The following is a 15,896-nucleotide window of genomic DNA, read 5'->3' on the forward strand; positions in this document are numbered from 1 at the left end:
ACAACCACATAAAACAGCAGCTTGATGTTTTTACACTTACACAGTTTTTGTCTGTCTTAAACCAAACCACCAAAATACAACCTGTTCATTCTCAAGCTTCAGAGATCTGCTGATATTGTTTGCTTAATGGCTGATGGAGACATTTAGAGAGCAGGTCATTGCAACAATTCAACTAAAATTAACTGTTTCATCGATGTACATCTTTGTTTCAGACACTATTCTCACCTCCAGATCAATAAAAACAACATAAATTGCTCACAGATGAGATATTTAAACCGACTGGGGGGCGTCAGGTGATCTCAGACAGTCCAACACTGTTGACTTCACAAAAGCAGCTGGGACGACACAGTTCAAAGCTAAGCTCTGATTGGCTCCCACTAAAGCCCCGATGGCCCAATGGGATCAATTACAGGAAGAGGATCAGAAGGCAGAACCTGTCATGCATCGCTTTCTTCTTTTGCCCCCAACGGGAGAGAGTTTTTAATTCACAGCCAGGTGTTTAGACAAACAGGAAATCACAAAACGACAGCAGAGCAGTTTCGTTAAAGCAAGCACAAACTGATGAAGGAACGCTGTTCAAATACTGCAGAATCCTTTTGTTCTGGGTCTGTTTGTTCTCGTTTTGGTCTCAGCCCCTTGATGCATCAGCCTGTGCATCCAGGTTTGCTCCAGTAAAAGTACTAATACCAAAATAATCTGTTACGAGTATGCATGCAAGTATTACAGAAAGTAAAAGTATTAACTGTGCAGAAAAATGTTCCATGTCAGTGGTTTATTATTATATATGATGTTTTTGAATTATTATTACTGCTGCATTTATGTTTTTTTGCATTTTCCTGCTGTAGATGTGTAAGGTTGTGCTCAATTTAACTTCTCTATATACTGTTGGGGCGTTTGACATGCAGCAATGCATCATATTAGTCAGGTGGCTTAGCTAAATAAAGGGGACACGCTGGACAAAGCAACAATTTTTTTCAACATGCTCTCTGTCACCATATGTTTCAATTTTTGGTAGGAGCCACTTCATCAAGATTGTGGATCGGAGATGGCAGCCATATAAAGTCTATGAGAACCAATTTACTTTCAAGCCACTTAGAAGGTCAATCTTAGTGTCAAAATCTACATTTTCTGAGTCAAGGAATCATTTAAAGCCGTTGAGAATATCACTAGATGATTATTTGATCAAATACATATGTTCATTTTCACTCTGGTAGGCAACTCGCTGAAAATGTTTTGAATCTATGTTCACGGAAGAGTGCGGATTAGCTGCCATACATTGCTCGAAAAAAATCAAGGGAATGCTTTCATCTCATGTCAGATCGTGTATGTACATTTTTCCCAACAGTATATTTTGACACCAAGATTGACGTTCTAAGTGTCTTTGAAGATATATTGGTTCTCATAGACTTTATATGGCTGCCATCTCCGATCCACAATCTTGATGAAGTGGCTCCTACCAAAAATTGAAACCTATAGAGCATGTGGAAAAAATGTGGTGCTTTTGTTTTTTTTAGCTGCACTGTCCTGTGAGAACCACGTTTCTCTAAAAAGTAAATAAAAACAGCTGTTTTTTTTTGTTTTGTGATGATGCATTTTCCGGCTAATCCTAAAGTGTTTTTAGAGAGTTTATTTAGCTGAAGAAGTAGGCGAATTTTCTCAACACATAAAGGAACACTTTACAAACATTCAACATCAGGACATTTGGAGATATGTGTTTTTTTACTGGACAGGAAAGGGATGAAAAACTGTAATTTGTTGAGTAACTAAAGCTGTCAAACAAATGTAGTGGAGCAAAAAGTACAACATTTACCTCTGAGATGTAGTCGAGTAGCAGTATTAAGTTGCATAAAAGAGAAAAACTCAATTAAAATACTGGTAAGACTGGCAGAATTTGTACTTAAATGAAATAGTGTCAGACTGATTGATAAAATTTTGTTCCCTATTTGATGATAATGAAGATTTTGATGAAGATGTAAACACAAGCTGTCATCATTTTGTTTTGTTTTTTCTAAATCAAAGTAACAAAGCACATTAAAAACCAACCAATCAGTAGCTAATATAATAAAGGTACATCAGTGTCTGCAGGAGGAAAAAAGGAAACAAAATCAGATACAACAGAAATGAGCTTCATCGTGCTTTTAGCTACAAATCATCTGAAATCACATTACTGCTCAACAACAAGTGTCTTCAGTTATCAGAGGGGTGCGTGTGTGTGTGTGTGTGTGTGTGTGTGTGTGTGTGTGTTATCTGCTGTTCCCATGATAAACACTGCAGCTGGAAGTAAACTGGAAAGCAGGCGGCCTTGTTTCCAACATAATTGCTTTATGATGAATTGTGGCTGGTGAAGAGAAACAATGAGCTGCGTTACTATTTATTTCACTTCCAAAGCCCAAAAAAACAAAACAAAAAAAACAAGCCAGAAATTGCCTCATTAATATTCCAAAGCTGAAGCTTCTTAAAATATTAAATCGAGCTATAAACCCATTTTTAATATTCTCGGAGCCGATAGATGTTTAAAAATCCTCCCGAGAAATTACTGTCTGGCTTTGAAACACACAGGTGAAAAGACGTCAGCTTCTTTTAGATTACACCAACATTAAACTACTTTATTTGTGTGTGCCTTTTTTTGGGTGAGAGCTGCTCCACCTCGAGGTTACAGCTCAGGGAGTTTGTGAAGCAGGTCCAAAAAAACAAACAAACAAAAACGTTAAAAAGACTGGCAGCAAAAGTTGCAAAGCATTCACCATCAAATAACAGTTACTTAACAGATACACAGTAAATCTTGAAAGATATAGATATATCTGTAGAATAACTAAAGTTTTTTTTTCATTTAGGATAACACTGAGTTTTTAAAGGTTACCCTTGAACCAGCTTTGCCAGTGCCTAAAAAATAACCAAAACAAACATTTTTCAACTTGCCAGAGACATGATGCAGTCTAAAATAAGTTGTAAATCCCGGACGAGCCCCCAGATATGTTACATCCCTGATTTGGTCTAGGGATGGGTAGTCACCATTGATGTTAAAAAACCAAGGGAAAAATTAAAAACCAGGTTAACTAAGTATAAGCAATAATGATGACTTATTAACAAATGAAAAAATAACTTACAGTAGACACTAATGCAACTCAAAACCACTTTCTATGTGAAGAAAAACACAAGAAAGCGATAATTGCGATATAGGAACAAATTCTCTAACTCTAAAGAAATATTTTATCACCTCCCTTCAGATATAAAACACCACCACTTGAGTTTCCTCTCTTTCTTGCAACCAACACACGCAAATGTTGCTGAATGGCCCAATGACCTCGTCTGCTTGGATCTCCTCGCTATTTAACTATCACATCCTTATTAATCAAAGCCAGAGGAGGTGGAAAAGGCTGTCTGTAGAAAGAGACCCCCCCCCCACACAACATAACACAAACCACTCCACTGTCACAATATAGATATGATTTCTTTTGACAACTTTGCTTGAAACACAGTAAACATTGTAGGACTTTGGTCTACATTTCAGACACTGTTTATTTCTATAGGATATTTCAGCAACAAGGGGATTCAAAGTGCTTCACACAATACATCAAAAGCATCACGATAAAGGGCATGAAAAGACATTAAAAGTGGACTTTTAAAGATAATTAAAACAAAACCTTAAAATCAAAGAGAGAAAAAAAATTGAAACAGCTAAAGCAGAAGATATATAAAAAGTTATGTAAAAAAATAAGAGTAAAAGTTACAGTGCAGAGTTTTATAGTTGAAAAACATAGTAAAATAAATGTATTGAAATCTATAAGGAAAAGGCAGCTGAAGTGAGTTTTCAACCTCGAGTTTCAACGGACCTGCAGTCTTCTGGGAGTTAGTTCCAGATATACGGAGCATAGAAACTGAACACTGCTTCTCCATGTTTTGTTCTGACTTTTGGGACAGAAACGGACCTGTCCCAGTCAACCAGAGTGATCTGGATGGTTCATAGTTGATCAAAAGGTCAAGTACAGGTCACTAATGTATAATCAAGCAGCAGTGTTTTAAACTTTATTCCCTGACGGACTGGGAACCAGTGCAAAGACGTTAGAACTTGAGTGATACGATCCACTTTCATGGTCTTAATGAGGACTCTAGCAGCAGCTTTCTGAACAAAATCATCATTTTTTAGGGGTTAGATGCAGGCTGTCAAACCTGTGGGACAAACCAGAATCACACCGTATAATGTGAAGAGATTTGGGACGTGAAAGTGATCTGACAGACATTAAAATGTGTCGTGGGAGCACCATGTTTCATCAGAACATAAAGGATCCATACAGATCACAGCTGCATCCATTACAGAGCCTCTCCAGTGTGAAGGAGAATCATCCAGACTCATTATATATCACTAATTAAACCCCCTACACTTTCTGTACGTTCCGTAAGCCTGTAAAAACCTCCTCAGGGCTAATTGAACGTCATTTGTTCCTCTGATCCTGCTTTCTGAGTTTTAATGAACGCTCGCTGCTCTCCTCGTGTAAACACAGTAAAGTTCCGCGTCGGTCCGCCCACTCAGCGCTGCGACTCGGTAATTTAATTTGCCTCACAGCGAGGCAATCAGATCTGCTGTCCTTCATTAGCAGAGGAGCTTGTTTGTGTGAAGCTCCTTCTTTTTAAAAAGAAGAAAAAAGAAGAAGAATTTCTCGAGCCGGAGGCGGCAGACGCAACAACGCGCCGCCATCTTCCAACCAAATGAAGACGAGATGAGAGAGTGTTGCTGCGTGTCGGAGACATTCATCAGCTGGAGCTCTGAGGATCAAACATCTTCTCCCAGCATCCTCTGCTTCATGTTGGAGTCGGGATCATGATCCAGAGAAAATCACCGTCCATTCACGATATCATGCTGTTTTTTAGCTAATTAGTTACTGATGAATGTTGTAAATATGGACATAAAAATAATGTATTTTTTAGTATTTAATAACTGTGATTTACTTGTCAGACACATCTATGATCCTCATCAATAACCTGTTTATATTTTTGGAATTGTGTTGTTTTAAAATTTGCATCTTATTGATGTTTTATTTGCACTCTTTTCTACATTGTACTGCAACTGCTGCACAAGATCTTTCTTATCTAAAATAAGGAATTGATGTTAGAATGTAATCACTTGGTGCATGCATGTTAATTGACCAATTAAATCTGTTAATTCGGCTTTTTTTCTCATGCCTTTTGTGTCAAGTTTGCAGAATTATCAAAATATGAAAATGCTAATTAGATTCATCCAAAGTTCATTATATAACCTCCAACTGATTGCTTATACAGGGGCATCTCAATACATTAGAATATGATGGAAAAGTCAATGTCCAGTAGTTCAAGTCAAACAGCCCCAACCAAGTATTGAGTCATATAGATGGACATACTTTTCAGAGGCCAAAATTTCCGTATTAAACATACTTTTTTTAAATTGGTCTTTTGTAATATTAGCATTTTTCTTCGACACTGAATTTTTGGTCTTCATTAAAGGTAACCCATAATCATTATAATTAGAAGAAATTAAATCAATTAAGACATTAAATGTTTCATTCTGTGTGTAATGCATCTATATATATATGTGTATGATATTCTAATTTATTGAGATGCACCTGTAATTGCTGCCATTAATGTAACTTTTTCTGGATATCGCTGAGTGAAAGGAAAGATTTAACTACAGAGTTGAGGTTTAAACATAGACTGTATATAAATAATGGACGTAGTGACCATGATGTCACCCATTTGTGGGCTGCCCGTTGGAAGCATCAAGTTCAGCGTTCCACTCATCTCCATCTTGTGTCGCCATCTTGTTTCTGATACGGGGAGCAGACCATATTTGGACTGTGGAGGAGCGAGAGGGATCTGATCACTGACTACAAGCCTCTCTACACCTCAACCTGACTGAGAGAAGTCACTGCTAATTCATGTTAGCATTAATTGGAGCATTAACTGGGATGTTAGTTTTGGCTAGCTTGGCTAGATATATCACTTACCTCAGAAAAATGAATAACGACTCCTTGGAGTGTCTGTTAGTCCAACCAAACACTGAACAAGACATTTTTACTGAACAAAACGTTCAAATAAACTGTCATTAAGTGAAAATACAGTGAAAGGGTCAAAGTTATGAGACCAAATTGGTAAATGTCCTCTTTTCTATCTATATGACGTTATATATAATTTTATTGACATGTTGTCGTGGATACGCATTGTTCTGCTTCTCTCCTGATGACGGCTCTCCTTGTCAGTGACCTGCCAATCAAAGGTAGCCACGCCCTAAATTATACGATTCTTTATCTTCTATTTTCTTCTAAATTGGGCCATAATTACAACTATTGACATAAAATTGTCTTGAAAAATATTTTTTTACTAGCGATTGAGACCATAGTGTTGTCCTGAAAAAAAATTCTGAGGTAATAAATCAAGTGAGAAGTTTTCAGATTTTGCACTGAAATGAATGGGCAGATTTTTTTTGCAGCCAAACTTAGCGCCCCCTGCTGGAATTTTTCAGTTGTATGCAGCTTAAGGCACTTCCTGGTTTGCCTCCCTGCTCAGACACGGAGATTGACGCCTGGTTTTAAAACGAAAAAGCTGGTGAATACGTGAAAGAGCTCCATTAAAAAACGGTACATTTTAAATCAAGTGATTTTACTATGCACCCAGGGGGCCAAAAAAAAATAAAAACCCCCAACATGTATCTGATTCTGATGTCCTGGAGTGTTGCAGCAGTGTGAGTTCCCTCAGGGGGCCAGGAGGCGACGCTCCAATGATCTGACTCTGAATTTCATGACAGCAAGCAGCTCCTCGCTCTGCTGTCCATCTTTAAAACAACAAGTTCCCAGCGGAGGAGAGGCTCTTTCAACAGGGCAGAGAGAGGACGGGGTTTGTGAAAGTCAGCGGCGGTTTGACAGACTTCATTATTCAGAGAGCGGGCCGACTCGTCTCGAACCGACCGACCAGAACGCAGGAAGGAAGCAGTGAGCGGTGTGTTGATGCAGTACGCTGCCCGTCAGCCTTCACAGGAAACTCAGCTCTGACATTTGAGTTACAGCCGTCCTTCTGCAGGAATCTGATTTTTTCTTATGCATAATGTAAACATAGACCTGCAATCAGAGTTGGGGGTTAAAGAAATGTAATTTCTTCTGAAGGAAGACATCTTCTTTACCATTATTACCGTACATAACTGAGGTTGTAATCAGATTTGTACATTTGAGCAGAACAGGAGATGGGGCTATTTTCATTCTATTTCAATAATAATTTAATTGTTTAGTCCAGCAGTTCCCAAACTTCTACTCCTTCTATGTCCCAACCGGGTTGACACACCCCAAATCCCCAATACCAACAAAAAAAAAAAATGCAATAAGCTTTTTTATTAAAGGCGGCATGTTTAATCATGCTCAAATGACCAAAACACACAGATAATAAAATAATCACCATCACAACAATGCGCTCTCGCATTTGAATTAATCTGAAACACAGTTTCAATATGATGCAACAAAGTTATGCGCAAGCTTCCACTTTTAAGAGCAATTGTAGCAAGTTTAAATGAGCGTGGAGCTAAACAACCCGTCATCATAACAGGTTGGAAAAATGGAAGACGTTAACTTCTTCTACGCTTCATTTAAAGATAAACTGCATTTTAAATAGCCTGCATTTATTAATTAATTCATATTACAGTTTTTGATTTAACATTTTACAAAGGAAATGTTTATTTATACATCTTTATTGTGTGTGTGGGGAAAAAATGTATTTGTGTAATTATCTGACCGCCATTAGATTTTTCATCTTGCGCACCCCCTAGCGGCAGCCTGTGCACCCCTGGGGGACCACGCACCACACTTTGGGAATCCCTGGTTTAGTCTATAAAGTGTTATCTTATATTATGAAGGGTTATCTTAAAATATATAGTTTTTGTTTAACCAACAGACTTATACTCAAATATTTTTAGTTTACTAGGATATAACACAGAGAAAAGCAACAAATCCACACAAAGGAGCCACAGTAGAGTTGAGGTTACCTCACATTAGCTGTGTTTCCATTAAAATCAAAGCGACTTTTGAAGAACATGTGCATTAGGGACGTTTCCATCAGCTGGTTTAGAGCAAATAAACAAAGCTGCAGTAACGTACTTTGGTCAGAAGATGGCAGTGTAATGTGTTGCTGTAGGCTAATCCGTCAGTAAACAGGAGGAGAAGAAGAAAGAAAACAACAACAAAAAGAGGTTGCTGATCAGAAATCTTTGGCCACAAATAAGAGAACTTCAGGAATTAGATTCAACTTGGTAACTTCTAATTGTTTCTTTCATGTCAGAGGAAACAGCTGATCATGAGAGTTAAATTACTACGTCAGAACTTGTTCAGAAAAAAAAGTGTTTCCATCTCCCGTTTAGAGCATTGACTATTTTGCAATAAAGACAAAAACATAAAACTTTTATGCACATTTTTGAAAGCTTTAACTTATTTTAGTGTTTCCTTCAAGCTTTTCTCATGAGAATCGTTGATTGAAACACAACTATTGTCACTTAAATAATAAATTGATCGATTAATCGATCATTTCAGCCTTTGTTTCAACCCTAAACTTAAGGTCCAATCACATGACAAAACTTCCCGAGGTGATTTTATCTGAAGCTCAGGAAAAGCTAATCAAAGGACCCTAAATCAAGATTATTCTGCAACATTTTTAATCATTGTTTTATTCATTTATTTACTTTACAATTGTTATTATATATATATTTATTTATTAATTGTACATACTGTTTGTATTTATTCATTATTATTAACTTTTTTCTCTGTGTGTGATTTTATTTGTTTGTGATACACTTACCAGAAAAAAGCTGCAAATTGGACATTTGGGAGGAAATGAGTTTTGTCACCTGTCAAACAAGAGCTTTGAAGTTTAGTTTAAAATGAAAACTGGAAAAAAAAGAAGGGATAAAAGCGCAGCACAGTTTACATGCTCAGAGTTCTGACTGCAGAAACTTAAGACCAGAAAGAAAGAAACCAGAAAGTTTCACAACCGAAGCAACCTGAAGGTTCTTCAAGAGACACTTCAGCCTGATCAGATAAGCAAACTGATGGAGACAAACAGTCTGCAGCTGAGAATAACAGAAGGGAAACAGAGGGCTGTGTTTAAAAAATCAACACATTTTGAATGAGGTTTGGTTGATGATCTCTGCTGCATGAAGAGGCTTTTGAAAATACTCCAGTTAATCAGCTGCTGTGAAGAGTGACAGACGGAGCGCTCATGGGTAGCAATTACTCAATCAACACACACACACACACGCATGCATGCATACACACACGCACAAACACACACACACAGACACACACACACACACAGACACACACACACACACACACACACACACACAGACACACAGACACACAGACACACACAGACAGACAGACAGACACACATACACACACACACACACACACACACACACACAAACAGTCTGGGATTTTATTAAGGGCCAGCAGCAACATCCTCATTACCCTGTTATTATGTTATTAGATCTTTGATTGGAATTAAACACACAAAAGGACGAAGGGCTCTGAAGAAAATTCCCTGTTTTGTTCTAACTTTGTAACATTTTCCTTTAAGTGACAGTTTTTTACTTTAAGACACACACACACACACAGACACACACAGACACAGAGACACACAGACACACAGACAGACAGACAGGCATGCACGCACGCACGCACTCTCTCTCTCTCTCTCACACACACACACACACACACACACACACACACACAAACAGTCTGGGATTTTATTAAGGACCAGCAGCAACATCCTCGTTATCCTGTTATTATGTTATTAGATCTTTGATTGGAATTAAACACACAAAAGGACGAAGGGCTCTGAAGATTTCCCAGTTTTGTTCTAATTTCGTAACATTTTCCTTTCAAGTTACAGTTTTTTTTACTTTAACCCTCTGGGGTCTGAGCCTATTTTGGCTGTTTTTGAATACTTTCGATTTTGACACAAAATTACAAAAAAGGGACACAAAATGACCCCAAAAATACACAAAATTACAAAAAAAAGACACAAAATTACTAAAAAAAGACACAAAATTACCAAGAAAAGACACAAAATTACCTAAAAATACACAAAATTACCCCAAAAAAAAGACGCAAAATTACATTACATAACATTTCCACTTCTTCCAGTAACAACAACACGGCAGATAATAAACGCTCCGGTAGCAGCTGCCTTTCTTTTTGTTAACGTCGTCATAGTAAGTTTTTCGTTGTATTTCTGTGCAATGACAAATAAAAATCTAATCTAATAGAAACAAGTGAAACAAAGCTCCAGCTTGAGCAATAAAGGGGCCTTCCACACACAACACGGTAAAGTGCCATTCATATAAAACTCACATTAAACTTTCATATCAAGGTGAGTGCCACAAAATATCGTCACAAGGGCCGCAATTGGCCCGCGGGCCGCAAGTTTGAGACCCCAGGTGTAAACCAACAGGATGTCAGTGTGAATGAAACTGGTTCAGACTGGTCCAGGTCTGTTCTGGGCTCACCGTGGTGGTCTTGACTCGGCCTCCTGGTTGCGTGCAGGTCCAGCCCGACTGATTGACCAGGAGATCACAACCTTCATCGTCCAAACACGGAAACATCTCGCACCACTGCCGAGCCCACACGATGCGAACTGAGAGAGGAAGAGGAAGAGGAGACAGGTGAGTGTTTTTATTTTTCAAATTTTACACTTTCTTTCCTCAATGACTCACTGCTGTTCACTGTGACCCAGTTCCTCCCGAGTTTCATCAAAGTTTCACTTTATTATGAATAAATTATGATTTTATTTTAATGTTACTGTGTTTAGACTGTAAATAATGTAGAACTGTTTTCGGATAAGTTCTCTCTCTTCGATGGCAGGGTAGTTTTATGCATTGTTTTTGAGATATTTAAAGAAGCCCAGGCTTATCGATCAGCTGATATGTTTCTTCTCTTCATTGATCTCTTCATTAAACTGGTCACATAGTAATTATCCAACACGCTCGAGTGATTGCTTAATGCTCAATGTTCCCCGGACCCTGAATACTGAATTTGGAAAAACTGCTTTCTGTTTTTGCATCTACCGGGAACATCTTACAACATTCACTCAAACTCAAAACAATTATGACTATGGGCCAGTTTAAAACTATGATAATCAATATGTAAATATAAATATGTATTTATGTTCACTTAAATAAAAAGTTTCAATAAAAGTACTTGTGACATGACATATTTGGCTTTGACTTTGACTGAACATTTGCTCTCACTTTGCGATAAAAATATCGGGATATATATCGTATATCGATATTCAGCCTAAATATATTTGGATATGACTTTTGGTTCATATCGCCCAGCCCTAATTTAAATTATTTTTTAAATCTCCAAAGGAAACGGAGAGGAGTGAAGACACAAATCAAAGAAGCAAACTAAACTCAGTCCCACATCAGAGGACTGACTCTGTTTACTGTACACACCTCCTCTTCATCACACTCAGCTATTTATAAAGAAATAGGACATTCTCACAACTACATTTGCATATTGTGGCTCCCTGATTGGCCCGCAGAGAGAGAGGAGGAGGCGATGACGAGCAGGAGAAATGTGTTGAGGAGTTTAATTGAGCAGGAAACAAGAAATAAACAGCTCAGGTCACAGAGATCCTCACTTTTAGTCCATTGTATGCTCTAAAAGCACTGGATCCTACATTTCCCAGAATGCAACCTGATACCATCTCTTCTTATTAGTATCAGTTACTCAAACACCATGATTCTAACATGTGATGCACAATAATTAAGGACATACTGTACATTTATTCTGCAGAATACGGAACAAACATCTGTCAGCAATTAGCAGAATGTGCATCTCATTAAAGATGGCCGCTGGTCCCAGAAGGGGAAAAAACACACGAGGGAGAGCAGAAAGTGATGCTCATCATTAGGGAGAAGAAAGAAACTAGCAAGAAGCTTCAAACATAAATCAAAGATTTCCTGCAACAAATGCATGTAAATAATGCAAGTCTTGTCATATGATCATCATGATTGATCCATCCATCCATTCTCGTCCGCTTATCCGGGGCCGGGTCGCGGGGGCAGCAGGTTAAGCATTCCAGGCGCCCCTCTCCCCAGCCACAACAAAAAAATGTATTGCAGCATTTGCTCTGAAACACCTATTATCATGTATTAATATATATATATATATATATATATATATATATATATATATATATTCATAAAAAAAACATAATAATGAGCCTACTTCATTGACCATTATGCAAAACAGTCTGTGTATTGTTTACACTGATTGAGAGATAATTGCATCCATTAAATTTTAATTTTAATCATTCAAAATGTAATCAGTTATCTGCAGGAAAAGTCATAAAGGCTAATTAAAATATTTCCACACATTTTGTTTGGAATTATTATAGAAGCTGCAGGAAGAGATTGCATGGTGAGTGATTTTAAGGAATCTTATTAAATATGGGAGCGTATGCATATTTTAACATTAACATCACATGACCAAACGTACAGTAAGGCAACAAGTGTAGCACATCTATCGATCTATCTATCTATCTATCTATCTATCTATCTATCTATCTATCTATCTATCTATCTATCTATCTATCTATCTATCTATCTATCTATCTATCTATCTGCTACATAGCATGGCATAAGTCAAGTAAAGTCAAGCTTTGTACACATACAGTACTGTGCAAAAGTCTTAGGCAGGTGTGAAAAAATGCCTGGAAGAAGTTATGCTGGTTTGAAGGCAAAGAGTGGTCACACAAATATTGACTTGATTTAGATGTTTCTTCTATTAACATTTCTTTTTTAATAAAGCATTCTTATTTTGCAGCAATTTTTCACACCTGCCTAAAACTTTTGCACAGTACTGTATATACAGAATATTTTATATGCAGGGCAGCACAGCACGTTCCACAATTACAATTAAGCACAATCACAACACAGAATAAATATGCATATCTACAGAAGCTGCAGTTAATCTCAAAATATCCAAAACAACTCCACAGCCACACAGGACCTAATCATAGACTGTATTTAAAACGGAACCTGCTTTTAAAAGTAGCTTTTACTCACAGCAGGTGAAGACACACACACACACACACACACACACACACACACACACACACGGACACACACAGACACAGACACACACACACACACACACACACACACACACACACACACACAGACAGACACACAGACACACACACACACACACACACACACACAGACACACACACATACACAGACACACACACAGACACACTCAGACACACACACACACACACACACACACACACACACACACTCTGTCTGTAGAGTCAGTCAGCCTGTCAGCATCTCCTGATCCTGTGTCTCGCCTCTCTCCTTCATTTGAAAATGAATTCTTCACTCTGAGGGATTTCCTGCTGTTTGGGCGACACGTTACTGACCCAATCATTCCCGCCGTTCCAGCCTCGCTCGCTCGCTTTCCACTGCACTAAATTACACACTCTGCAAGCCCGGGGAAAGATGAAGAAAATGAGAGTCTGTACCGGCCTGTAATACATAACCAGGTAATCAGTTCTCCCTTTGGAGCAGCAGAGCGCCGGTGTGATTGTGTTAGCCCGATAGCCCCCAATTATCAAACCAATTTCCTATTGAACAGCGGCAGCTCCTCTCAGCCATGATACTTAATTAAATCCTCACATTGCTCACACCTCGATCACAATGGAGGAAGTGAGAGAGATTCTCCAGGGGGAGGAAATACATCAACTGCTCCTTCTATGTAAAGGTTATTTTTAGAAATAAGGGTTTACATTTAAAATGACAGTTGACATAAAGGCTGTGTTGAAACATATTTGAACATTAAGGTAAATCTTTTTGTTTTCTTCAGAATAAGACGAGAAGATATATATAGTTTCATCAATGATTGCTCCAGGACATGTTTAGGATTTCTTAGCACAAAGAGGAGAAGAAGACGACTCTGCTGGTCCACCGAAACCTTCCAACAACTTCAAATCTGTCTGATCTTCAGGTGCATCTCAATAAATGACAATATTATGGAAAAGTCAATTTCCAGTAGCTTAGGTCAAACTGTTATTATATTTTTGGAATTGTGTCATTTTTAAATTTGCATCTTATTGATGTTTTATTTGCACTCTTTTCTACATTGTACTGCAACTGCTGCACAAGATCTTTCTTATCTAAAATAAGGAAGTGATATTAGGATATATCCAATGGTGCATGCATGTTAATTGATCAAATAAATCTGTTAGTTAGGCTTTTTTTCCTCACGCATTTTGTGTCAAGTTTGCAGAATTATCAAAACATGAAAATGCAAATTAGATTTATCCAAAGTTCATTATATAACCTCCAACTGATTGCTTATACAGGAGCATCTCAATACATTAGAATATGATGGAAAAGTCTGTCACACCGTGGTGAGGTCTTGGGTTTTTTATGTTTTGGTCTCGTCACTGCTTTTATTTTGAAAAGTAACTCTCCTCTCGTTTCAGATCACCTGCCCCTCCCTGTGTGTGTCACCTGCCTGAGTGTCTCCCCTAATTACCAATTGTGTTCACCTGGTGCTCCCTCCCTCATGTGTTAAATAGTCTGTGTCTCCCTTGTCCTGTGCCAGTGTGTCGTTTTTCGTCTCGCCAGCATTTCCACAGTTCTTGTCATCGCCACAGTCATCTGCCTTGCTTCGTTTTCAAGTTGTTCTCCTCGTAAGAGTGATTTTCTTTTGTAAATTTTCACAGCTTAGCTGCTCCCTTAGTTTGTTAGTTGTTTAGATTGCCTTTTGTTTTTTCCTCCTTAAGAGTGGTTTGTGTTATTTAGTTTTTGCCCTTAGATCGTTCCTCCATTTTACGGAGTGATTTTTAGTTTAGTCTTTTTCCCTGTTTAGGTTTTTTCCTCCCTTTTGGAGCGCCTTTTGTTTATTAGTATTTTAGTCTGTCCCTTTTTCCCCCTTTCCCTTGTCTAGTTATTTGTCCATTACCCCATAGGATAGTTTGCCCTGAGTTTCAGGATAGTCAGGTGTTTTTGTTTTTCCCTCTTTGTAGGGATTATTATTGTTAGGTCCTTCAGACTGTTAATGTTCATAGCCCTTTTGTTTCCTCTGTTCGGGGAGTTCCTCTTGCTGACTAAGTACCATAATAAAGTGCTTTTGACATACTCTATCTCTGCGTCTGAGTCCTGCTTCGAGCCCGGCCTGACAAAGTCAATTTCCAGTAGTTCAAGTCAAACAGCCCCAACCAAGTATTGAGTCATATAGATGGACATACTTTTCAGAGGCCAACATTTCCATATTAAACATACTTTTTAAAATTGGTCTTTTTGAAAGGTTTTTTTGAGACACTGAATTTCTCTCTTCATTAAATGTAAGCCATAAGCATTATAATTAGAAGAACTTAAATCAATTAAGTCATGAAATGTTTCATTCTGTGTGTAATGGATCTATATAATGTGTTATTTCCACTTTGTGAATTGAATTACTGACATAAATAAACTTTCCCATGATATTCTAATTTATTGAGATGCACCTGTATATGTTGCTCTGTGTTAATAAGCAGGATAGTCACCAATCATTCCTCTTAAAATATCAAGTAACTTTAAGCTAACTGGATATGGAAGCTAATTTTGAGGTAGCTGGACCAGAGACGGTTCACTGACCACTACAGTTGCAAAATTACAGAAATGTGGTTGGAAGTTGGAAACTTACAATGGGAATTAACAGGAATAAACCAGGAATTTACAAAATTGTTGGTTGGTCCCTAAGAGTGAAACTAAATATAGTTGGGGAAAATATAGCATGTATGTTATGCAGCAAACACAGTTTTTCCTCTAGGATTTTTTTTTTTCAGCAGCGGGGGTAAAGGGTTATTTGTCCCCTGGATGGTGTGCACAT

The 15,896-nt window shown here is 37.9% G+C and overlaps 1 protein-coding gene across 1 annotated transcript in view; it reads right to left on the reverse strand.

The window, feature by feature from the left end:
* The window catches only part of LOC131973824 (chemokine-like protein TAFA-5), a 69,662-nt gene that overhangs the window by 15,936 nt on the left and 37,830 nt on the right, over positions 1-15,896 (reverse strand). The window contains exon 3 of the mRNA XM_059335917.1: positions 10,517-10,644. Within this exon, the coding sequence (XP_059191900.1) occupies positions 10,517-10,644 (128 nt within the window). The remainder of the gene's footprint in view (positions 1-10,516; positions 10,645-15,896) is intronic.

The sequence above is a fragment of the Centropristis striata genome, chromosome 6 (genome assembly GCF_030273125.1).
Source record: "Centropristis striata isolate RG_2023a ecotype Rhode Island chromosome 6, C.striata_1.0, whole genome shotgun sequence".
Taxonomy (NCBI): Eukaryota; Metazoa; Chordata; class Actinopteri; order Perciformes; family Serranidae; genus Centropristis; species Centropristis striata.